The sequence below is a fragment of the Atta cephalotes genome (assembly GCF_000143395.1).
Source record: "Atta cephalotes unplaced genomic scaffold scaffold00021, whole genome shotgun sequence".
In the NCBI taxonomy this organism is placed as follows: Eukaryota; Metazoa; Arthropoda; class Insecta; order Hymenoptera; family Formicidae; genus Atta; species Atta cephalotes.
The window spans coordinates 4,511,783-4,532,928 of NW_012130085.1; the positions used below are offsets into that span (position 1 = coordinate 4,511,783).

The 21,146-nt window shown below is 31.3% G+C and overlaps 3 protein-coding genes across 3 annotated transcripts in view; 2 read left to right on the forward strand and 1 right to left on the reverse strand.

Annotated features, from left to right (window-relative positions):
- The first annotated feature begins 1,801 nt into the window (after positions 1-1,801).
- On the forward strand, positions 1,802-5,309 carry LOC105619470 (protein FAM154A-like). Its single transcript, XM_012200988.1, has 10 exons — positions 1,802-1,824; positions 1,943-1,994; positions 2,108-2,167; positions 2,283-2,327; positions 2,490-2,639; positions 2,696-2,885; positions 3,443-3,597; positions 3,890-4,177; positions 4,602-4,791; positions 5,029-5,309. The coding sequence occupies exons 1-10, from the start codon at positions 1,802-1,804 to the stop codon at positions 5,307-5,309; spliced, it is 1,434 nt and encodes a 477-aa protein (XP_012056378.1).
- A 2,569-nt stretch (positions 5,310-7,878) lies between these two features.
- On the forward strand, positions 7,879-12,653 carry LOC105619413 (endocuticle structural glycoprotein ABD-4). Its single transcript, XM_012200934.1, has 4 exons — positions 7,879-7,890; positions 9,488-9,663; positions 10,138-10,399; positions 12,405-12,653. The coding sequence occupies exons 1-4, from the start codon at positions 7,879-7,881 to the stop codon at positions 12,495-12,497; spliced, it is 543 nt and encodes a 180-aa protein (XP_012056324.1). The 3' UTR covers positions 12,498-12,653.
- Positions 12,654-17,416: 4,763 nt separating this feature from the next.
- Positions 17,417-21,146, reverse strand: part of LOC105619414 — a 9,247-nt gene continuing 5,517 nt past the window's right edge. The window contains exons 2-4 of the mRNA XM_012200935.1: positions 18,327-18,586; positions 18,094-18,213; positions 17,417-18,005 (exon numbers count right to left, since the gene is read on the reverse strand). Of these exons, the coding sequence (XP_012056325.1) occupies positions 17,417-18,005; positions 18,094-18,213; positions 18,327-18,586 (969 nt within the window). The remainder of the gene's footprint in view (positions 18,006-18,093; positions 18,214-18,326; positions 18,587-21,146) is intronic.

Below are 21,146 nucleotides of genomic sequence, written 5' to 3' on the forward strand. Positions count from 1 at the left end.
GTATTTTTTACATATATTGCTATATATTTTTAAATAATTCCTAAAACTAAAAATTTTAATTTTTTTAAATTTTTAACCAATTATTTATAATTAAGTGATGCATAATATATATTCTATTTTATGTAAATTATCAAAATAATAATGTAATAATACATAATAATATCGTTTAACAATATCATTTGAGATACATTTTAAAAGATCTTGACTTTATATTTGAAAATGTAATTTATATTTAAGAAATGGAAACAACGCATGCGCTGTTTCTTTTACTTACCGTTACTTTTTATAACGATTTGATAATGATGTTGTAATTTTTTATAACTGTAACAATAATTAACAAAGCGCTAAAGTTGAGAAAGTCACAAGTCACTTTGAAAAATAACTTGTCAATATGCATTATTTGCTGAAAAATACGTTTTTTGTTATGTTGTTTCTTTTCATGTGTAAGTGTCTGAACATAGGTCTTTCTACTGTATAACCTGTCCGATCACCTCGATTTCTTGTTTATTTTTTTTTAATCAATTCCCCTTTCAGCTTTTGTATTATTCCCTGTTAACGTTAGTTTCATCTATCCCCTTCCTTCGAGTTTGATAGATTATCATGCTCGCTCCTTTCCTATACATCTCCAATACATTTGATAGATTCTGTATATTTGAGAGATCCTTTCTCTTTGTTCATGTCGCGAACTTTGTTTCTTTTTCTTTCATTAATATAATATATTATCATTCTTTCTTTTATCAATCAAATCCTCGAGTTTATTCCTCTTTCCTTCGAAAAAAAGACATGAGGATGGTTTAGAAATAATTTTGTCCTTTTTTTTAACTTTTGTAATTCTCGCAGTGATCGGCCACCTCTGAAATCATAGCATCCTTTCGAGATATTCATCCATATTTCGAAGTTATCTAAGTACGTTCGACTTGCTCCATCCTCTTCCACGCGGATGCATGCGAGACAAAGGTCTCTCTAGCATCCTTTCATTATTCCATCCTTTTCATTCCTTTCTTCTCTAAATCAATCCATATGACTAGAGTTTGGACATAACATATAAACATCTTAATAAACTATAAAGGAAAACTGCCACTATCATATTGAAATATCTCGGAAATGGTTGACACTCTACGTCTACGCTCTATGTCTAAATAATTATATAGGGAAACACATTTTGTAATCCTATCAAGTTTTATTGAAATCGATGAAGACCATTTCTAAGCCTCTCCTTGTAAAAATTAATAGATTTTTTTACAATTAAGCTTTTTCAAAGTTAGTAACTTAGTTAATGAGACACTTGGTTAATATACATTCATTTTATATATTTATATTTTTATATATTTATTATTCATTTTTCTTTTTAAGTTATTTTTTTAAATAATCATGTTTAAACCGTTTATTATATATATATATATATATATATATATATATGTATAGAAAATTAAATTATTAATTATATAACAAAAATTAATTTTTCATTTTAGAAAGAATATATGTAATATTTGCATTTTATTTATGTGTTTGGCATATGTTTTCTATTTTTTAAAACGATTTTAATTTTGTTTAAATCTAAAATGCGAGTAAATTAAAAAAAATTAATTTTAATAAAACGAATTTATCTGTTCTTTATAAATTAAAAAATCTTAATATCAATATCTCGAAGTAATAATGAACAACATCACTCAACTCGATCATTTTACTTTTTTGTTACTATACAAAACGTTTAAAAATTACATTTAACTAAATTTCCCTTCTATATTTTTGTGATATATTCGAAGTGAGATACCGGCATCAACAAATTGTTCCAAGAATCATGGAGATCTCTTCCTCTGAACCGTGAGCTGACATCGCAATAACTTGTTGATATTTGATTTTGATATTAAGCATATTTTTTTATATTCAAATCTCATCACGTGTCTCTTTAAAATAAATATTGACTAATTTATCACTGTAGATCTAAACCAACACCGCAGCAATCGATTATTGAAGCAAAAAATAAACTTCGGGTAAGCTTTGATGATACTCAAAAAAAAAGATTATTAAACACAATTGTATTTGTTGTTCTACTTATTTCTCGATTTATATTTGCTTTTTCTGATGAAATATAAATACATTTTAGCTGGGCCATGATGAATGTTGCAACTGTTGCTGCTGTTGTTTACCGCAATCCACATGTTACGTGAGTGATATATTTTAATGTTTACTTGTATTTAATTTTATATTTATTTATTTGTTGTTGCATGTACTGATTTGTTTAAATTAAAGAGTTTAAATTGAACAAAAAATTTTTACAGAAATATATCCAGCCGGAAGTACCAAAATCTTTCGCACCTATTCGCGTAAGTAGATTAAAAAAAATTTGATGAAGAATATTCTAACAGTTTTTATAATTTTTTGATTAACGTATATTACAATGAAATTAATTATAAAGTTAATTATAAAAAAATATCTTTTTTTCATTTGTTGCTGTTAAAGTATTTCTATTATAATTTCCTTTTTAGTATTATTGGAAATCAAACATACCGATGGATAAAAATTCCACGTATCGTCTTTCTTATTGGGATGGACCTGGTACCATTGTTGAACCCATTCGTCCTGAAGATAATTTAACATGCAGTGATGCACCAATGTCTGATGAAACGACGCATAAAGTATGATAAATATTTTACTTTTAATAACGTTGACTAGAGTCTGATTATTCTTCCAGACGAGCTATTTTGGCAATTGGTGCGTAAAAACAGATCCTCCAATGATACCCTGTGATAAGCAGTGGCTGGGTAGAGGCCCGATGGAAGATGTCACGACGCACAAACATGATTATTCATGGAAAACCATGACACGTCCTGAGGTCATCAAGATAGAAAATAATTTATATCCTCCATGTGCTGCTTTATCTGGTAATCCACACACACACACACACACACACACACACACACACACACACACACACACACACACACACGCGCGCGCGCGCGCTACATTGCTAGATATAAATATCTATTTACTGTAACTTTAACTTTTTTCTCATTGCTAGAGAAAAATATCTACTTATTATAATCTTAATTATGAAAAACAAAATACATAAAGATCAGAGCGCGAACATAGCATGGCAGATAGAATACTGGTCTATCATATCAGAGATCCCAGGATTTGATAGAAATTAAAATATTTATGATTTTTGTCTTCTCTCGAAAAAGGCATTTTCGAGAGTTCTTGTACATAGAAACACTTGTCGAAAAATTCGAAACCGGCAAATTGTAAATTTAAATTGTAGGTCCCATGTTTGCTTATGGTAATTGAATAAGCAACTCTGTGCATCACAAGCGTATGAGAGAGATGTAACACAAGCCAAAAGCCTAAGAGAAGAAGAAAAAAATAAATATATAATTTAATTAATTATTTAAAATTACATAAAATTATTTAATTAATTAATTAATAACATTTATCTTGACAGATGATACGACATATCGCTTGAGCTATTATAACTCTTCCTGCTTGCTTCCGGTACAATCTTATGCGCCCGTTAGAAAATATATTAAATCGGATATACCGATGGAAGATTATACAACATATAAACTTAGCTACTGGCCAAACGAGGTTTCTGTAAAAGTAAGTTTTAGAAAGCAATTCTAAAACTTATTTTATTTAATTAATTTTTTAATTTGTTATAATTTATTTCAAATATATAATTTTGTATTTTTTGAAATATAATTGTATTTTAAAAAATTTTTTTAGGTATTTTATATTTAATATTTAAATAATAAATATTTTATATTTAATATTTTCTAAATTATATTAGTTTATATTAATTTATTGACTTTAGTAAAAAATAATTCCCTTTTTTATAAATATTTATTATATATAAATATTAAATATAAATAATTATTTGCTTTTATAAAAGGAGCAATCGTGGAAACAAAAGGGAGATTATCATCGCCCAGTGACGCCGATGGATGGATGCACGACCTACAAATTAAGTTATTGGCCTAACTGTGATGAGAAGCCACCGGAACCTTTTCTTCAAAATGAAAATAAAAACTTGCTGAACGCCGGCTGTTGCTTTGACGACAACACCACGTATCGACTCAGTTATTTCGGATATGGCGGTGACAAACCACCGGATCCCATTCATCAGCCTGGCAATATGATTTTCTCTCCGTGCCCACTCTCTCACGATACCGTCAATCGGGTTAGCAAATGCTGAATTGTATTTTCACGATAAATTTAATTTGAGGATGATGCATTAATTCGGGTTGATGTTCTCGAGTTTATTATTATGTGGCGATTACGAGATAATTTTCTTAAAATTACTTAATAATCGATGCATCGTCTCGCAGATTGATTCGATAATCCTTATTAATTCTATCAAGTCATATCATGTCATTGTAGCGAATTGAGATAACAGTGATTATTCTCTTAAAGATTGAAAACATTTCCAGCATCATCGTTTCAAATCATGTTTTAGACGTGACTATTAACTACTATTAATTACAGAAATTTTTATAATTTAAATTGCATGATCACTTTTTAATTAATAGATTTAAATTTAAATCAAAATTTTTCAACTCGAAATTTTGAAAACTCAAAATTTCATTAATCTCGTATCGTTGCAGTTGAGTTTTCTAGGCAACTGGTGCTTTAAACCGGAAACATCCATCATGCCATGTGAAACACAATTGTTGGGCAGAGGAGCAATGCAAGGTGAGACTACACAAAAGCACGATTACACTTGGAAGCGCATGATGCGACCGACAGAGTTTCGACCTGAGAACAATTTTGCTTTCTCACCCTTGCCACTGGAATGTAAGTGTTTAACGACACATATATAAAATATTATAATTGCAGTAATTTATGTATCTGACATTTTATAATCGTATTTATCGGAGAAAGTATAGTACTATTTCTACTATTCATCAAAGACAAAAAAGCGTGTCATTTAAAAAAAGAAAAAATCTTAGACATTGCTCGACTACTTTGTTTGTGATTTTTTTTTATTACTAACATATATATATTTATTACTAACATATATAATTATTGTAGCCTGCACGATTCATAAATTGTCTTATATACCGAATGATCACGAATGCTTACTGCCTATTCAATCGTACGCGCCTATACATAAGTACGAGCCATCCGATATTGCGATGGAATCCGAGACTACGATGAAATTGAGTTATCAGCCGGTAGAGCCAACGAATCAAATCGAGAAACCATGGGCTAAAACTGCGCCCTATTATTCACCTGTCAATCCTATGGAGGATAATACCACGTACAATCTAAGGTTCAAAATTCGCTCTTTATTCGATTATTTAGCGATTTAAAATCTTATTATCTCATGCTGTATAGTTTTACATATCTTGTAAATTTATAATTTTTAAATTTATGTATCAATATCTTTTTGACAGTTATATGCCACCTGGAACACTCGTCCCCCTGAATCCTTGTTCTGCTTCTTACTCCTCTGTTAACACCCACGAAAGTAAATCTTTAAAAAATTTTTCATCTTAATATTATTTTTTTTATACCGGATGATATGATGACATATATAATTACATTGTTATTACATTTTAGTGCCGTCGCAGCAATCTTGCCCTGCATTATGAATAGAGAATAAGTAAGGTCTGTACAAAATGATAATAATCTTAATAGCTTAACATATGTATTTCTCTTCCTCTTACAAATATTTTATCAAAATCACGCGAGCATATACAAATGCAAGCGTTTGTGATGTCCGATTATGTATATTGTTCCGATAAAATGTCTTTGTGTACCAGAACTTTTTAATATGTTAATCCACGAAAGATCAGTAAATGGTTAAAACAATTTCATAATATCGCGCCTCTACGCTTATCGTAATCACGTTTCAATCGGAATGTATAAAATCTTTTTTTTTACTGCATAATGAAGCAATAATTACACAATAAGGTGTAAGGTAATTTATTTAAGGTGGTATATAATCCCTGATGGAAAAATTTTGCTGAAATTATTCACATTTTAGAACACGTTTTAGAACTTTTCAATAAAATTTCAACATTAAAAAAAATGTTTTTTTGGAGAAATTTCAGTTCAATTTCATTGAAATGTTCCAAAACGTGAAATAATTTCAGCGAAATTTTTTTACCAGGATATATGTATATTAATTTACTTATTAAGTTACATTGTAACTTAATAACTGTGTAATGGCGATTATTGCTACTAACTGACATGAAATATTATGTATAACGATTATATTGATATTCTGTGATAATCAATGATCCGACGGTTTATCCGTAGTGATATCTTACACGAGAGACAAACTCATTAAGTTTCATACGTGAAAAGTAATGTTACAGCATCGACCCATGTTCGATTGAACATACATAATTTGTCTCTAGATAAAAATGCGAATTTCATATCGCATCGGAAGTCAACGGCTCCTCACCGACTCTACGTGAAAGTATTTAGCATATCTATCTGTTTACGTAATAATCCCGGGATGTCTTCCTTACACGCCTTCAGACAATAGAATACAGGGAAGGCACACTAATCCTACTATAGATGATTAGATATTTATTTTATTAAGAAATTAATTCCGCAAGAATTGCGTAGCGTAAAACTTGGATAATGTATATTACGCATATGATTTTTCGGGTTGAATAGCTTCTTTTCCCAATTATTAATTTATGCACATGACTAATTGCGACTTTACTTTCGCTAATTTTCATCTCCGTAACAAAATCTTGATCAATTAAATGCTAAAGTGAAATTCTTGATGCGTTGATTCTATCTTTTCTAACACATAAATAAATTATTTTCTAATATATAAATATGCGAATCATCACAGACTCACATGCAATTATTAGAACTAAAAATATTTCCATAAGTACAGTATTATTAGTTCCATTAATTTTTAACCTAATGACACTCGGGTCATTATTTACAACTTCTGTGCGGAACATAATTATTAATTAAAAGATGCAAGAATCTTTTTAATTTTCTTAACAAAATGGAAAGAAGAAAAGCCGCAATAATCCGAAGACCGCATAAAAACAAGTGTATTGCGCTAATTGGAAGTACAGTCCCTGCCTACAAATCGTGAGTTGTTTATACGCGCATTCTGATGCATATAAGTATGCATATTAGAGTGTGTTCCTCATCCATTGTTTTTCTAAGTTTCAAACTCCATAATCTGCGAAACTATATAGATCTAAATGAGAATAACTGCGAAGTTACATGAAAGTTTCGAATCATCTGCAACATGTTCCGCGAAAAAATAATTGAATTTACTCTATTAGCATTTCAATATTAAAAACATTAAATATAATTTATCACGTTTACGTATGAGTACTTTTTCGTAAAACAATAAGTATATAAAGTAACATTTCAAATTATGAGGCAATATATGAATAGACATTCATTAATTATTTTACTTAAACCTGATTTAATTAATTTTATCATAGATAAAATTAAGAGCGACAAATTTTTGTAAATAATAATAATTAAAAAATAAATTAAATAATAATAATTATCGGAAGATAAGCGATAGAGTTTCAAGATTAAGATCATATGGTAATATTATAATTGGATCAAGATGCTTCTTGATATCGGAATATCAGGTCTCATCACGAACGCTTAATGAAAGAAGCCACTATTCCACACATGCGTTTATTGGCAAATATGTAGGCTCTTTGCCGTAAAGCATACGAAGCATCTTTCGAAGCCCCGTCTTCTCGAGTAGGGATAAAGTGAGAGTTAGTATAAAAGGGGATTTCTTTCCTCTCTTGGGATCGCAGTCGATCTCGTTCGTTTGCGACTATCTCCCTACGTTTGCCATCACCCCGTTTGTATCCCTGACGCATATTCACGTTGTCTTATTGAAGAGGTACACATTCGAGATACTTTCGAGTCAAGATGAAATACGTGGTAAGTAATCGCGAAAGACTGTCTTCCGAAACAATTAAGCGCGATACGACTTTGTCTTTTCGGAATTGAAAAAGCTAGTTCGTCTGTTTCTGATATTATATATTTGTATCCCTGTATTATTGTAGTATTGTTGCGTTACAAAAAAATCATGTGTAAAAATCAATTTAATTGATATTAAATAATTTTATCCTCATTTTAGTATCTTATTCAATTCTTGTGTTTTTCTAATTATAATTCCAAAAAGAAATAATGCATCTGTTCTAAAATAAAATTAATAGTAATTAAGAGTAATAATAAAACATGGTTTTCAGAAATATTTATTCATTTTTCATTATTATTTATTCATTTATTTATATTTATCAAACTTGATCGAATTTTCTAAATTCAGAAGTTAAAAAATGTTTAATTTAATTAGAAGAATCGTTTAACATGTAAGCGAAATACGAAATACGAAATCCTTATAGAATTTTAAAAAGTTACTATTGTTATTGATACATTACGACAATCTGCATTTATTAATTTATATGCGTAAGATGTATTGTTGATGTGACGAAACAAGAATTGCGTGGGATTAAAATCCTGAAGTTTTACATAATCCGGAGGCTGATATGAGTTTCTACGTTATTTTTTAGAAGTATTTTTTCAAACACTTAAACACATTCATTTACAATATTGTTTTTTAATGAACAATTTTTAAAAATACTAATACAAAATACTACTGTGCATATTCTCATGCATACTATATTAAAATTATTTCTATTTATTCGTTTTTATTAAGCTTTAATCATTCAATTGAGCAAAATTCAATTAGTAAAAATAAGTAAATTTTTTAAAAACGTAATATTACCTAATACTCTCTCTCTCTCTCTCTCTCTCTCTCTCTCTCTCTCATAAAAATAAATCTATGATTCAATTAATAAACGAATAAGATCGCAACGGGACAAGCAACGCGACATCAAAAAATAATGTAGAAGGGGATCACGATAGGTTGGGATGAAATGGGACGGGCCCAGTACGTACGAGTTTGCGGGTCAGGAGTTAAATGACCCGCGTTGGCATTTGCTTCTCACTTTCACTCATCTCCTGAGAGCGCATCGCCTGATTTCGTAGTAGAGAAACCGATAAATCCACTTTAAAATTTTTTGTGTTACACTCATCTACATCTACTTATTCTCATCGATCATTATTTTACCTTTTGAGTTATAGTGCAGCACAGACATAGTGGCTGTGTTCAAAAATTCACTGCCAGCACTAAAAAATTTACGTTACCTATATATTTTCAGCATTGGCAGTGAATTTTGAACAGTCAGTGCAACATAGTGATCATTTCATCTTTGTTTAACATTAGCAAACAAAGATATTATGATTCACTATGTTATACTGTATCATCTGTGTCTCTTGCTGGAAAGTACCCTTAATCTTAGAATGCCGATTAGAAAAGGAATTAACTGATGCAATCCGAATCTTATATGATATACATACGCTTAATAACACACATGCGTTTTGTAATCGCAATATGAAACAAGCATTTTTTTCTTGAAATGTATCTCAATCATGCATTTGCTAATCAAGAAAACTAACATTTATAATTTTTTAGGCATTAGCAATGATTCTGGGATTGGCAATGGCGCAAGATCAAAATTACCATGGACGCAACTATCAACAGGATGATGAACAACATCAAGCTGACAGCAGACGACCTACGAGCACCACGCCCATCCCAATCTTACATTGGAACAAACAGCAGGAACACGATGGAACTTATAAGATAGGGTAATTACATATGTATTTACACAATTCAGAAAAAAAGATAGCTTCTTAAATTATTGCAGTGATAATGCCAGCTATATTTTTTGGTATAAACATTTTTAAAATGAGTAATGAGTAATATTAATAATAATATATTATATATGCACATATAATATTTCAAATAGACAAAAAATATTTCTTTAATTTTGCCCTTACATCATGTGCGTAAAGATTTCGCTAATGATCTAACATTTTATCTTACGCTCTACATAATATATATCATTATTCTTTGAAATCTTGGTTATACGAGTTTGTATTCACGTAATCGAAAGTTGACGCAATTATTTATCAGACTGCGACATTACCTGATGCCTTGAATCCATGTGAACTTTGCTAGCGCGTATTTTAACGTTACGTAACACGGACTGGTTGGCTTTCTGGATCGTCCGTTTTGCGTAATCGATTATTTAACACCCTTGGGCGATTTGAATCCTACAGTTACGAAACGGGCAACAATATCATTGCTGAAGAAAGTGGGTACATCAAGACTATTGGCGAAGGTGAAGACCGGGCGGAGGCGATCGTGCAACAAGGCACCTTCTCGTACACGAGTCCCGAGGGACAGCTGATCACCATTCACTATACCGCCGACGAGACCGGCTTTCACGCGCAGGGCGATCATATTCCCACGCCACCGCCTGTTAGTGAAGAGATCCAGAAAGGCCTCGACCTCATCTACGCGGGTATTCGTCAGCAAGAGGTAAGTATACTCTATAACCTTTCTTTTTCTTTTCCATCCTAGGCCTCCATTATATTATTCTCTATAATTATTTTTATAATAGTTGTTATAATTTTTATAATCGTTTAATTTTATGAAATTCCACATCATAGGTATTTAATTTAGATAATTAATGGTATCTTAACCAAGCGGTTTTATTTGCAAAATATGGATCAATAGGATGTATGGAGATTACTCGAAAATATATTTAATCTATTATAGATATAGATTATTACTTGTTGCAGATAAAATTAGAAAATAGATATAGATTATTACTTGTTGCAGATAAAATTAGAAAAGTATTAATAATGCAACAGTATTAATTTGAATGGATTGTTTAAAATAAATAAACTCCATTAATATTCCAATCTTAATACTCCAATCATTATTATTGACATTAAAGTTTATAATTGACATTAAAGTTTAAATTCTATTAAAGGAATATTAGAGAGTTATTGGATATAAAAGTATTAAAAGAGCAGACTCATTCAAGATTACGTGACTGATTGTGAGTAATCGTATATATGTTGTAAAACTTTACTACTTCATTGCAGTTAAAATCCATTCACAGTTTTCCCCACTTCTCTTCCTCTTTTATCTCTCTTCTTCACTTTTGTTCACGTTCATGTTCACCTTTATGGAAAACATTCTCCGCGATCTTATGGGAAGAACTTCTGTTTTTCGTCACAGCTAGCATAGGTCACGGTTTCCAAGCAGGGTTTGCGAAAAGCCATTCAGTTATCTACATTATGAGCATACTTGCGAAATTATGCCGATCCATATCGATGCAAAGGTTAAAGACCGCTGTATGGTATGAATGACCTGCACAAAGCAAAGAAAAAAGCTAGTTACTCATATGCCGTTTCCTTTCAACTCTCGTTAATTATTACATCGGTAATAGCTACTGGTTCTCTTCCTTATCTTGTCGAAAACAATTCTTATCTACGCACTGTAGAAAGCTATTGACAAATCCGAGATATCTACATCTAATTAAAACTGCACCGTAATTAAAACTGCAGACCGTAGTGATAATTAATTGTAATAATTAGTTTTATCGATATCATACAGATCTTGGTCATATTTTAAAAATATATGTATTGTAAATAGGAACATTTGATTAAAAGATTTTTTAATGACTAAAGGAAATAATATTACGCGTAATTTATTGAAAATGAAAAAATAACTTGTTACTTTTGTAATGAATTAAAAGTAACGTATCGATTGATCGATTATGCATTACAAAAAAATGAGTTACTTTTTTTTTAGTAATGGATGACTTTCCAAAAAACACTGATATTATCATTGGTTGTCGTATGTTATCATCATTTGCAACGTCATTTTCAAATCGTTTTTATAACAAAATAACAGTAAAAGTAATGGCGTTACAAATATCACGTTAATTCTATTCTCTGACAATAATAGATAATAAAATTAGATTTAACGCTTAGTTATGTATTTAATCAAGTTAACATTACTTCTGAAAAAGAAAAAAATGATCTTTTTAAAAAATAGATTTTGTAATCTATTTCTTCTGACAAATTAATTACTAAATCAACAAAACCTAATTTATAATATCAATTAATAATTCTAAATCTTTAGAAATAAAACCTCACTTTAAGGGAGGTTTCATTCTGACTAAAAATTGAGTCAGTCTTGAAAACAAGAATAAAAATACAATATATTCACTTTTAAACAAAAGTAACAAATTTTTCATTCTTTTGGAATAAGATTTCATTCTTTTTTTAGAGTATAAAAGTTACTCTAAGGAATGAAGTCTCATTAAAAAAAGAGTGAGATTTTATTCTTTTGAAGTGACTCTCATTCCAAAAGAATAAAATCTTATTCCAAAAAAAAGTAAAATTCTGCCATTCTTATTCAATAGTGAACAATTTTTATTCTTTTTTTCACGACTGGCTTAATTTTTTTACTCCAAAAGATTTAGAGAGAATAAAAATAGTTTATAAAAATTCAGTATGTTTATTTTTAGGAAGAAGAAGCTCGCGCAGCAGCTCAAAAAGCACAACAGCCTCTGAGCCAGCAAGTCGACAGGCGGGATGAATATAACAGAAAATACCAATAGTGATGCTTCATAAACATAGCATATTATATTCGCAGCATCATACCGTTATTAAGAAATAGCTATTAAGTTGTTAAGTTACTTTATTCTCTCGCGTCTCAAATACATTCTTCATTCTATGTACATTTGTAGTAAGAAACATCGCTTCGGTAAGCTCGACTTTGCTCGTCCATCTTTTCATTGTTGATCAAGCCTTTCAAACGAGAATGAGATCCTGGCATTCCTATCAATGATTAATTCCCTACTATATATCACTATCTTTCTGTGGCGACGCGGCTACCTCTGCCGCGTAATTATGCTCTTCGAGTGGGAACTGACATTTCTTGTATCGCGATAAAGAAGAATGTCACGGGAGTAAACCGTACCCAGCAAATTAACTTACTCGTGATTGCGTCTATACGTTCATTCATGGCGCTGTCACTTTTATATCTCGCCGTAGAATTTCTGCCTTTGGTGCAAGAACTTTAATTATAGACAGAACATTACAATTTTTCGATGACTTCACAATATATTTTCTGCACTTAAGAGAAAACTTTTCTGTTTTCAGAACACCTATATTTTTAATAGTTTATGTGTTGATTCTTTGCACAGCATTTTATTTTTTTATGATTTATTTATTTTTTAATTATTTCTCATCTCTTATTGTAAAAACATTTATGAAAGAAAAAAGTATAATTTTGAGAAATGTTTATTAACATACATATCAGCAACAAAAAATAGGAATCGTGACGGAAAAGAATCAAATAATTCATTGTACAAATAAATATACATCGACTTTTTACCAGCGACTTTTTATCAACGGTTGTGCATTCTCAATGTATAAATGATTTATATATGAGCAAATATTCAATAAATCTTCTGTGGAATAAAGAATTATTACGGTCTATACAAACGCTAAAAGATTTGCATTCGAGCTTGGTCGGAAAAAGAAAATATAATACACATATATAAGCATTTAACGAAGCGAAGCGTCTTTATTATTAGTTTCGTGTACATACAAATCTATATAAGGACATCAGTCTTCGTGTTCGGAGAGGAAAGAAAGAGAAACGATCTCCGAAACTGGTGAAACTTTTCACGAGGTAGCGCATCGAGACCGGTGAAACTTTGAATGAGGTATGATAATCAAATATAAGTAAGCGGATGTTGGTGCTCCTGGATGCACATCGCACTGACGTTATTATACGACATAGAATCACCGATGATATTATATATACTGCTCCTTGCAATCTAGGTAACGTGATAAATAATAAATACTTATAAATTATTGACAATTATTCGGAAATAACATTACAGGAGATTTGTAAGATAAGAATATATTCTTGAAAATCGATTTTAGATAAATTCAAAAAGATGCTATATTATCATCAAAATAAAAAAAATATGCCATAAAAAATACATATTATCAGAACCAAGTCGGTTATTTGATAGCTTAATCAAATCAAGTATTTCTCTTTAATTTATTGCAATAGAAAGTTTGAAAATGCTTTCTTAGATAAAACCAATGTAATTCGATAATCCCTATAAAATTCATTAACAATACTTACAAATATTTTTAATTGTATTATATTAATATTTTTATTTATTTTAAAATGTGAGATACATACAATTAAAGTTGAATATGCCGATCAAATGTTACTAAATTATGTTAAATTGTTATTTTATATGTGAACAACATTGAAAATTATGTCACAAATGCAAAGGCTATAGTTTGTACATATGCGTTATCATGCTGTACAACTTTCATATTGTGCCATATTCAATTCTGATAATTAAAATAATCATAAATTTTTGGTTATTCCTTATATTCACCATAAAATTTCTAATGAAGCAATAACTTCGATAAATACAGTTTTATTTACTTTCTGTGTAAATGTAAATTATCTATCACATGTTTGACATTCTATGTGTAAGCGATTGTTCGCATTCACATTTATTTATAAAATAAGTTAAGCATAAAATGATATTCCTTATGCACAAATCGTATCCCTTGACTTTTTGATATGCTAACAAGTGTAATGCGTTCAGCTGACTCAAGACAGCTGACAGTTGAGTGAGCACTCAACTGTTATTAGTGTATTCTTTTAGATCATTCAATCAGCATTTTAGATCTAGAAGAATACATCAATAGCAGCGAGCGCTCACTCAATTGTTGAGTACGTTGAATGCAGCCATTGTCATTCGCGGGAGAACTTTAATCTGAAAATCGCAATTGACTATTAGGCGCAAAGAGCGTAACAGCACGATTCTCATCGCCGTAAAAGAACAGAAAGTGCGCGGTATATCTGTTTTTATTTAACAATCTGCACCATTGTCGCGATGTAAAGAGGTTTAAGTTTAACGGTTGACTAATTCTACGTTGTCTCTTTCATCATTTGGCACGAGCGAATAGTCTTCCGGTATGTCGTGAAAAATTAGTAGTACGTGAAAAGTATCCGCGGACACGCATTATAAACTAAGAAGGAAACTACTGCCATTAGCGTCAGCAGAATCAGCAATAGAAAGCTATTAAGATTTCCGGATCTCTGGCTCACGCTGAATTAATCATGTAACGTACAACAATGCACATTTGCATAACTGTGTTTCTCGCATCAAATTTTTAAGATGCGATTCGGTGATGATATAAATCACCACTATAGTTCTACCTCACAGTATAACGCAGTTCTTTCGTAACCAATAATAAAGTTGTGATACCTTGCTGGGTGGAATGTCGCTAATACAAAAAAAAATATTGCAGAATTAATGACCGATTCGCTCATGCCAAAATGCCGATCGTTTATATTTTTTTATTCGATAGGTGGGATTCTTTTTTGTCGTAGATCGGATTAATCCGCTCAAAAGTATACCTCGCTTAAGAATATTGAGCTTTACGGCGCAATTATTAGATCGTAGCAGCTGTAATTTACACAGAACGTATCTATTTGATTAACCAATCTGTGTACATACAAAAAGATAGTTGTAATCACTGCAGCGATAAAGGAGATATATTAAATTTTGTAATTATGACCACTTTCTTATTGTATTTTTACGAAACCGATCGGTTTTTACATTAAATTGTTGCTTTATGAATCTGTATGATTTATGTTGTGCATATATGTCACTATTTCGTATTTACTTAATGTAAAGGGTTTCGCACAATAGAAGGAACAGAGAACAGAGAACAGAGAATAAGAATTTCAACCTATCAGAAATTGTGTATTCCACAATATTTCTGATAGGTTGAAATTCTTGTTCTTTGTTCTCTTTTCCCTTCTATTGTATGGAGCCCCTAATAATTTTTATTAAAAATAATTATTATTATGTTAGAAACAAAAAACGACATGATGGCATAAAAGTACATATTTAAAAACTTTAAATTGATTCAGCTCATAAAAGATAGTGATAGATGATGGTAACGATGATGAACAGTTTACATATTTGTAACAGTTTGTATTTGAATTTCAAATCCGATAAAAATTGAATCTAGTGCCAAAACTGACTTTGTGGGCCCATAGATCGATTGCTTTGGAATCGATTGTCACGTGAAAACTTACTTATGTGAATTCTGCACGTAATAAATGCTTCAAGTATAATTTATAAAGATTTATACTCAAACAAAAATTAATACTTTTTGTACTTTAATCAACATTGTTTATAGACTAAGCGACATTTTTTTAATAGTGTCGTATTCTTGAGAATACATTTTTGCCCAAAAGTACGCACTATAAAAAAATATTTATATCTTTTCAATAAAATTAATCTCCTATAAAAATGAGTTTATGTCAAATCGATACTTGACAAATTTTTAGTTCAAATTATAAGACAGTAAAAGCATATAAGTAACATTTTACTGCTCAAACACAGTTTTTGTATAAGTTATATATAGCATATATAATAAGAGAAAAGTGTGTACTTCTTGGCAATCTTACCCTAAAAGCTACAGAAAATTGCAAAAACTTTCGATAATTTAAATAGATAATTTGAAAAGTTTTTGTTTAATTTTGCTATTAAGAAAGAAAAAATTATATAGATATGTATTTTGATTACATCTCAAATGAAAATAAATATTTTTTAAAATATCCCTGCAAAAAATAGATTACTAACTGAAAGAAGCTTACGCGTATGAGAACAATGGCGGTCGCGAGTCTTCGCACGTTTCGTAGAGATCGGTGACGCAATTGGAAAGATTCGCGAACATTGTCCGACGCGTTCTACAATTTTTTTTTTCAAGGAAGTCCCACCGCGCTTCCCTGAAAATTGAGTTATAGTCCAGCATGGCATCTAACGTTGTCTCTTTGTGGTATCCGATCATCTACTCGTGATAATAGCAGAACAAAGGCAGGACGACGAATCAGGAAGCCACTGCCTTCTCGATGACGAAAGTCATTGTGTTAATTTCGCACAATCCTTATCTCTAATTCTCCGTTGAAACCTTTTTATCTACTGTCGATAGTCTCCTGGTTCGATCGACCCTCGTATAATGTTACATTATCTCGAATAATATTGGAAATCGTTGGCGATGATACAACGAAGTCGTACATCAAAAGAATATTAGTTGTGGCACTTTGAGAAACGTTATATCTATATATTACACATAAGCAACGTTGATGATCGAGAATCCTTGCCGGAGAATTTTTATCTATCTTAGAATATAGACGATCTTTAATATTTACGAGACCGTCTCTATTCATCATTGTTCTTTCTCCTTTTAACAGTATCTGTTGGTTCCTGATTAGAAAATTCACGATCAATAAGATTGCTTAAGAGAACATCGATAACAGACGGTAGTTCGATTCGACAAATGGTCTCGCTGTCGAGATCATCGGAATCGAACCAAGGCCGTTCAGCGTAGCGAAACCCAGCGTCGACGCGATATTGGATGAACTCTTCGCGATAAAATGTGATGCTACAACGTGGCAAAGCAATGAATAATGACGGAACTGTTACGAAGCGCTCGTCGGGAGAGCTCTCAAGAGCCGTGTCCTGGACAGATCAGGCGGAAGTGGATCGTATGGCGTCGCGTTGAAACCGACGTATCGATTGTTCTTTTTATGGAGGAATCCACCGGAGAACGGATCCGTTTTATAATAAATCACCCGTCTAATACCAAATGGATCGATGTAACCGAAAGAGCCGACGTTGTTGCCTTCATGCTCCCTTTCTTCCTCATGATATTGCCTCCTTAAATAATACTGGAAACCATTTGCTGTGGTATGAGTGCCGTCATATGACGGGAAATCGTTTCGAGAAACACTTGGCGATTGATAGCTTGGCTTGAGGGAGGAACTTCCGATAGCAGGATCGTATGGAGCTTCGAGAATCTGAGTTGGTGGTCGAACTGCGGATTCGCGATAATACATAGCATGTGGTTGATGATAAATGTCCAGATTCTGAAGTTCAGAAGGGTAGCCTGATCGACTAGAATAATAATTGTTTCTCGAAATCGGTCGGGGTCTGATAGTCGTCGGAGCGTAATAACCGGAAGTAATGTCGTTGCCAGACAGCGGCATGATGGCATTAGAATCTGGTCGTCTGTAATAAATAATTAAATATAATTAAAAATTATATATTATAACATTATATAAATTGACTTTCTGATTTTCCGATATTAAGTCTTTACCTGAAAGGATTTGGTGGCCTTTTGGGCCTGGCTAAGATTCCAGTCTGCGCTGGAGTCTTCTTTGCTTCCGCCACCGCGTCCTGAATAGGTCGATCTTTACCGACATAAACCATTTTTGACCTAAAAGGATTCCAGCAATGTGAATTCGTCTCTAAATACTTAATTACTCTTGATTTCTAGTGATTTTAGTTAGGGGTGTTTTGAATATTAATTTTATTCCTATATCAGATTACTTTAAAATTCGAAATCCCTCGTGGTCCGCGATGTAATCCTTCAGTCGTAAATATCCAAGAGGATCTAACCAGCCTTCAGTGCCGATCACTGTACCATCAGCCAATCTTTTCTCTTTCCTATACTGGCCGTTCGATGTTTGAAAGCGAAAAAATCTCTCCGGACCCTCATCAGTCTGAATGTGATACTGCGTATTGGGATTTAAGTTCCAACCGCTTCTCTGGGCCTCAATTTCGTCCGCCGTTAAACAGAGCGCCGACGCCTGTAATTGTAAGCTTATTTTAAATCGTTTTTCTGCGTCGCGACAACTGCGTTAATAAATTACTTACTGCTTAATATGAAAATACTGTGCAAAAAAAAATATTTTTAATTGAAATTCTAAAGTACCAGTTCAATGTATCTTAAATGTTAAATTATCGATTACACTGTTAAAAATAAAATACATCACAACTCTGTTAAAAATAAAAGGTGAGTGAAGAATCGATTATAAATTAAAAGCACATAGAGAATGAATTTGCTTAATTTATTTATGTATTTTTAATCTTAAAATATAATACATACAGAAATCATTTTAAAATAAACAATTTAATAATAAGATAAAATAGAATTTTTCTTAAAAATGTTAAAAAGGAATATATCGAATATATATTACTATTAGAAGAAATATAATTATTAATTTAATATAGTAATAGCTCTCCGATCTCCCTTCATTGCAAAACATGAAAGTCTTATTAGCTATCTGCTGTGTTGACCAGCTGTCATCGAAAGTCCAGTTACAAAAAGACATTGACGATCTATAAGCACATACACTTTTAATTCGTTGTCGATTGATAACAAGTACGTGCTATGACAAGGAACATGATCAGCTGTTCCTTGGCAATTCTTTGAGATCTATACGACTACTTGTAAGCGCGGCATATTCCGTTTCAACGGTTGTAATCACCATTTAAAGTGTTATGACTTAAATACGACGAATGTTGTAACGCCGCTTTGCATGACTTTGAACAATTCAAGCTTGAGACGATGTATTTTATTTCCTCAAGATTTTAGCGCATTCGATAGTATTTTGTACTCTCATGTTTCTGCTCGTTACTAGCACATATCACCCGATGGAAAGACGGTTTTGCAACCATTAAAAGTCGACAAGTTACAATGTCTGAATTCTAGTTACATGAATTGAGGTTGTGGCTTTTGTGGGGTATACTATTGAATATTGCACGCATAGATATGATATATGCTTTAAAAACTGTATTTTATCTTATTCTTCATATTATTTTTATTGAGCTCAAGGACAATTATATGTAGTAAAAAGGAATCTCCTTGCAACTAATTTTATACAGACGTTGCGTATATAGCAATAAATTATGTCTTTTGATTAGAAAAAAATCTATCAATTATATTGTAATAAATATGTTAACAGTGTTGAATTTTACTTTCATACTACTTGTAATTTTTTAAACAATAATTAAAATAGTATGCGTGTGTTATGTAGGATCAGTATATTGTATTTGTAATCTTATTTATATGTAATCGAATTCATGCGAGATTTCCATGCGAATGAAATTACGTTCTGCTCTTTTTCGTCATTGTTATAAAAAACTTGAGATCTGCAGGCTGATCTATGATTACTCATACTTTTGAAATGCATAGAAAGTCAGCAAAAAATAAAATCGAAACATAACGAATTCTTATTTACGAGGCAATGTCCTCAAACTGGACGTGTATTAGTGTGGTCGTTGTTTAGTCAAATATAGTGCTATAATAATTCCGATCACGCGAAGAATGCGATGATTTCCATTATGATATTATAGCAGGGCACTATTGCGCGCAAGCACAGCGATCACGTAAGAGATATATTTATCCCTTCTATCGCGGGTTTTGCGTGGGATTGACCAAGATCACGAGGTCCGCCTCTCGTCTCGTCAGTCCATATTAAGAGATGCTGGACCAACTGAGCGTAAGGCCGATATATCGGTTTTATATAGCAAAAAATATTTTATAAAATATAATAATAATATTTATAAAAATGAAGAGAGTAACATTTGTAGGACAAAAGTATGAATAAAAAGAAACGATGTGTCTTCGTTAAATTAACAGATAAAAGTTTTCCTCTAAAAAGATTTAAAAATGTAAAACGTCCAATCCAGAGGTTTCTCAACATATACAAAATATTAAAATAGAAATGAGAACGGATGCGAGGATATTTTTAGATGCGCTATGTACTAAGGTAAAGAAATTTAAGTTTCCTTAAACCTTAATTGATATACTTAGCTGTACGAATTACTTACTGAGTTTTGTTTTATGTAGCACGACTTAAGTATAACTTTGGATCTTATCATATATTGTATATATATTGTATATATACTTAATATCCATTGTATTGTTATATCTCTTTATCAGCAAGAATTCATACTCTGCAGAATTGCTCTGATATCCTTGAAACTGGTTCATTATGTGTTATCGCTGTAGGGCACTTTGACTTGAAAAATAATCATTGTAGAAGTTGGACTCAATGTTAAGTTGATATCCTTGATATATAAATCTACCATGTGACTTTCTGCATATGAAAAATGTTCGTTAAAATCTAAGCATTTTTTATCTACATAAAGGCAGATTATATCACGTCTATTTATAGACATGAACTCTTTAAACGATATATTATACTAATTTTATCAATCTACGATTGCATGATCATACATACCAATGCTTCTTTATGCACTCTATGGAATTCAAGATATCAAACAGCGAATGAAAATACTCATCATATGTCTGTATTCTGTGTATATATATATATATATATATATATATATATGTGTGTGTGT

What these genes read in the sequence shown, in the direction of transcription:
- LOC105619470 (XM_012200988.1), top strand. Translation starts at nt 1,802, where the DNA reads ATGGAGATCTCTTCCTCTGAACC. An exon ending in TACCGCAATCCACATGTTAC is followed by an intron (nt 2,168 to 2,282) that starts GTGAGTGATATA and finishes AAATTTTTACAG; the next exon opens with AAATATATCCAGCCGGAAGT. An exon ending in CAAACGAGGTTTCTGTAAAA is followed by an intron (nt 3,598 to 3,889) that starts GTAAGTTTTAGA and finishes CTTTTATAAAAG; the next exon opens with GAGCAATCGTGGAAACAAAA.
- LOC105619413 (XM_012200934.1), top strand. An exon ending in GATGGAACTTATAAGATAGG is followed by an intron (nt 9,664 to 10,137) that starts GTAATTACATAT and finishes TGAATCCTACAG; the next exon opens with TTACGAAACGGGCAACAATA. An exon ending in CGGGTATTCGTCAGCAAGAG is followed by an intron (nt 10,400 to 12,404) that starts GTAAGTATACTC and finishes GTTTATTTTTAG; the next exon opens with GAAGAAGAAGCTCGCGCAGC.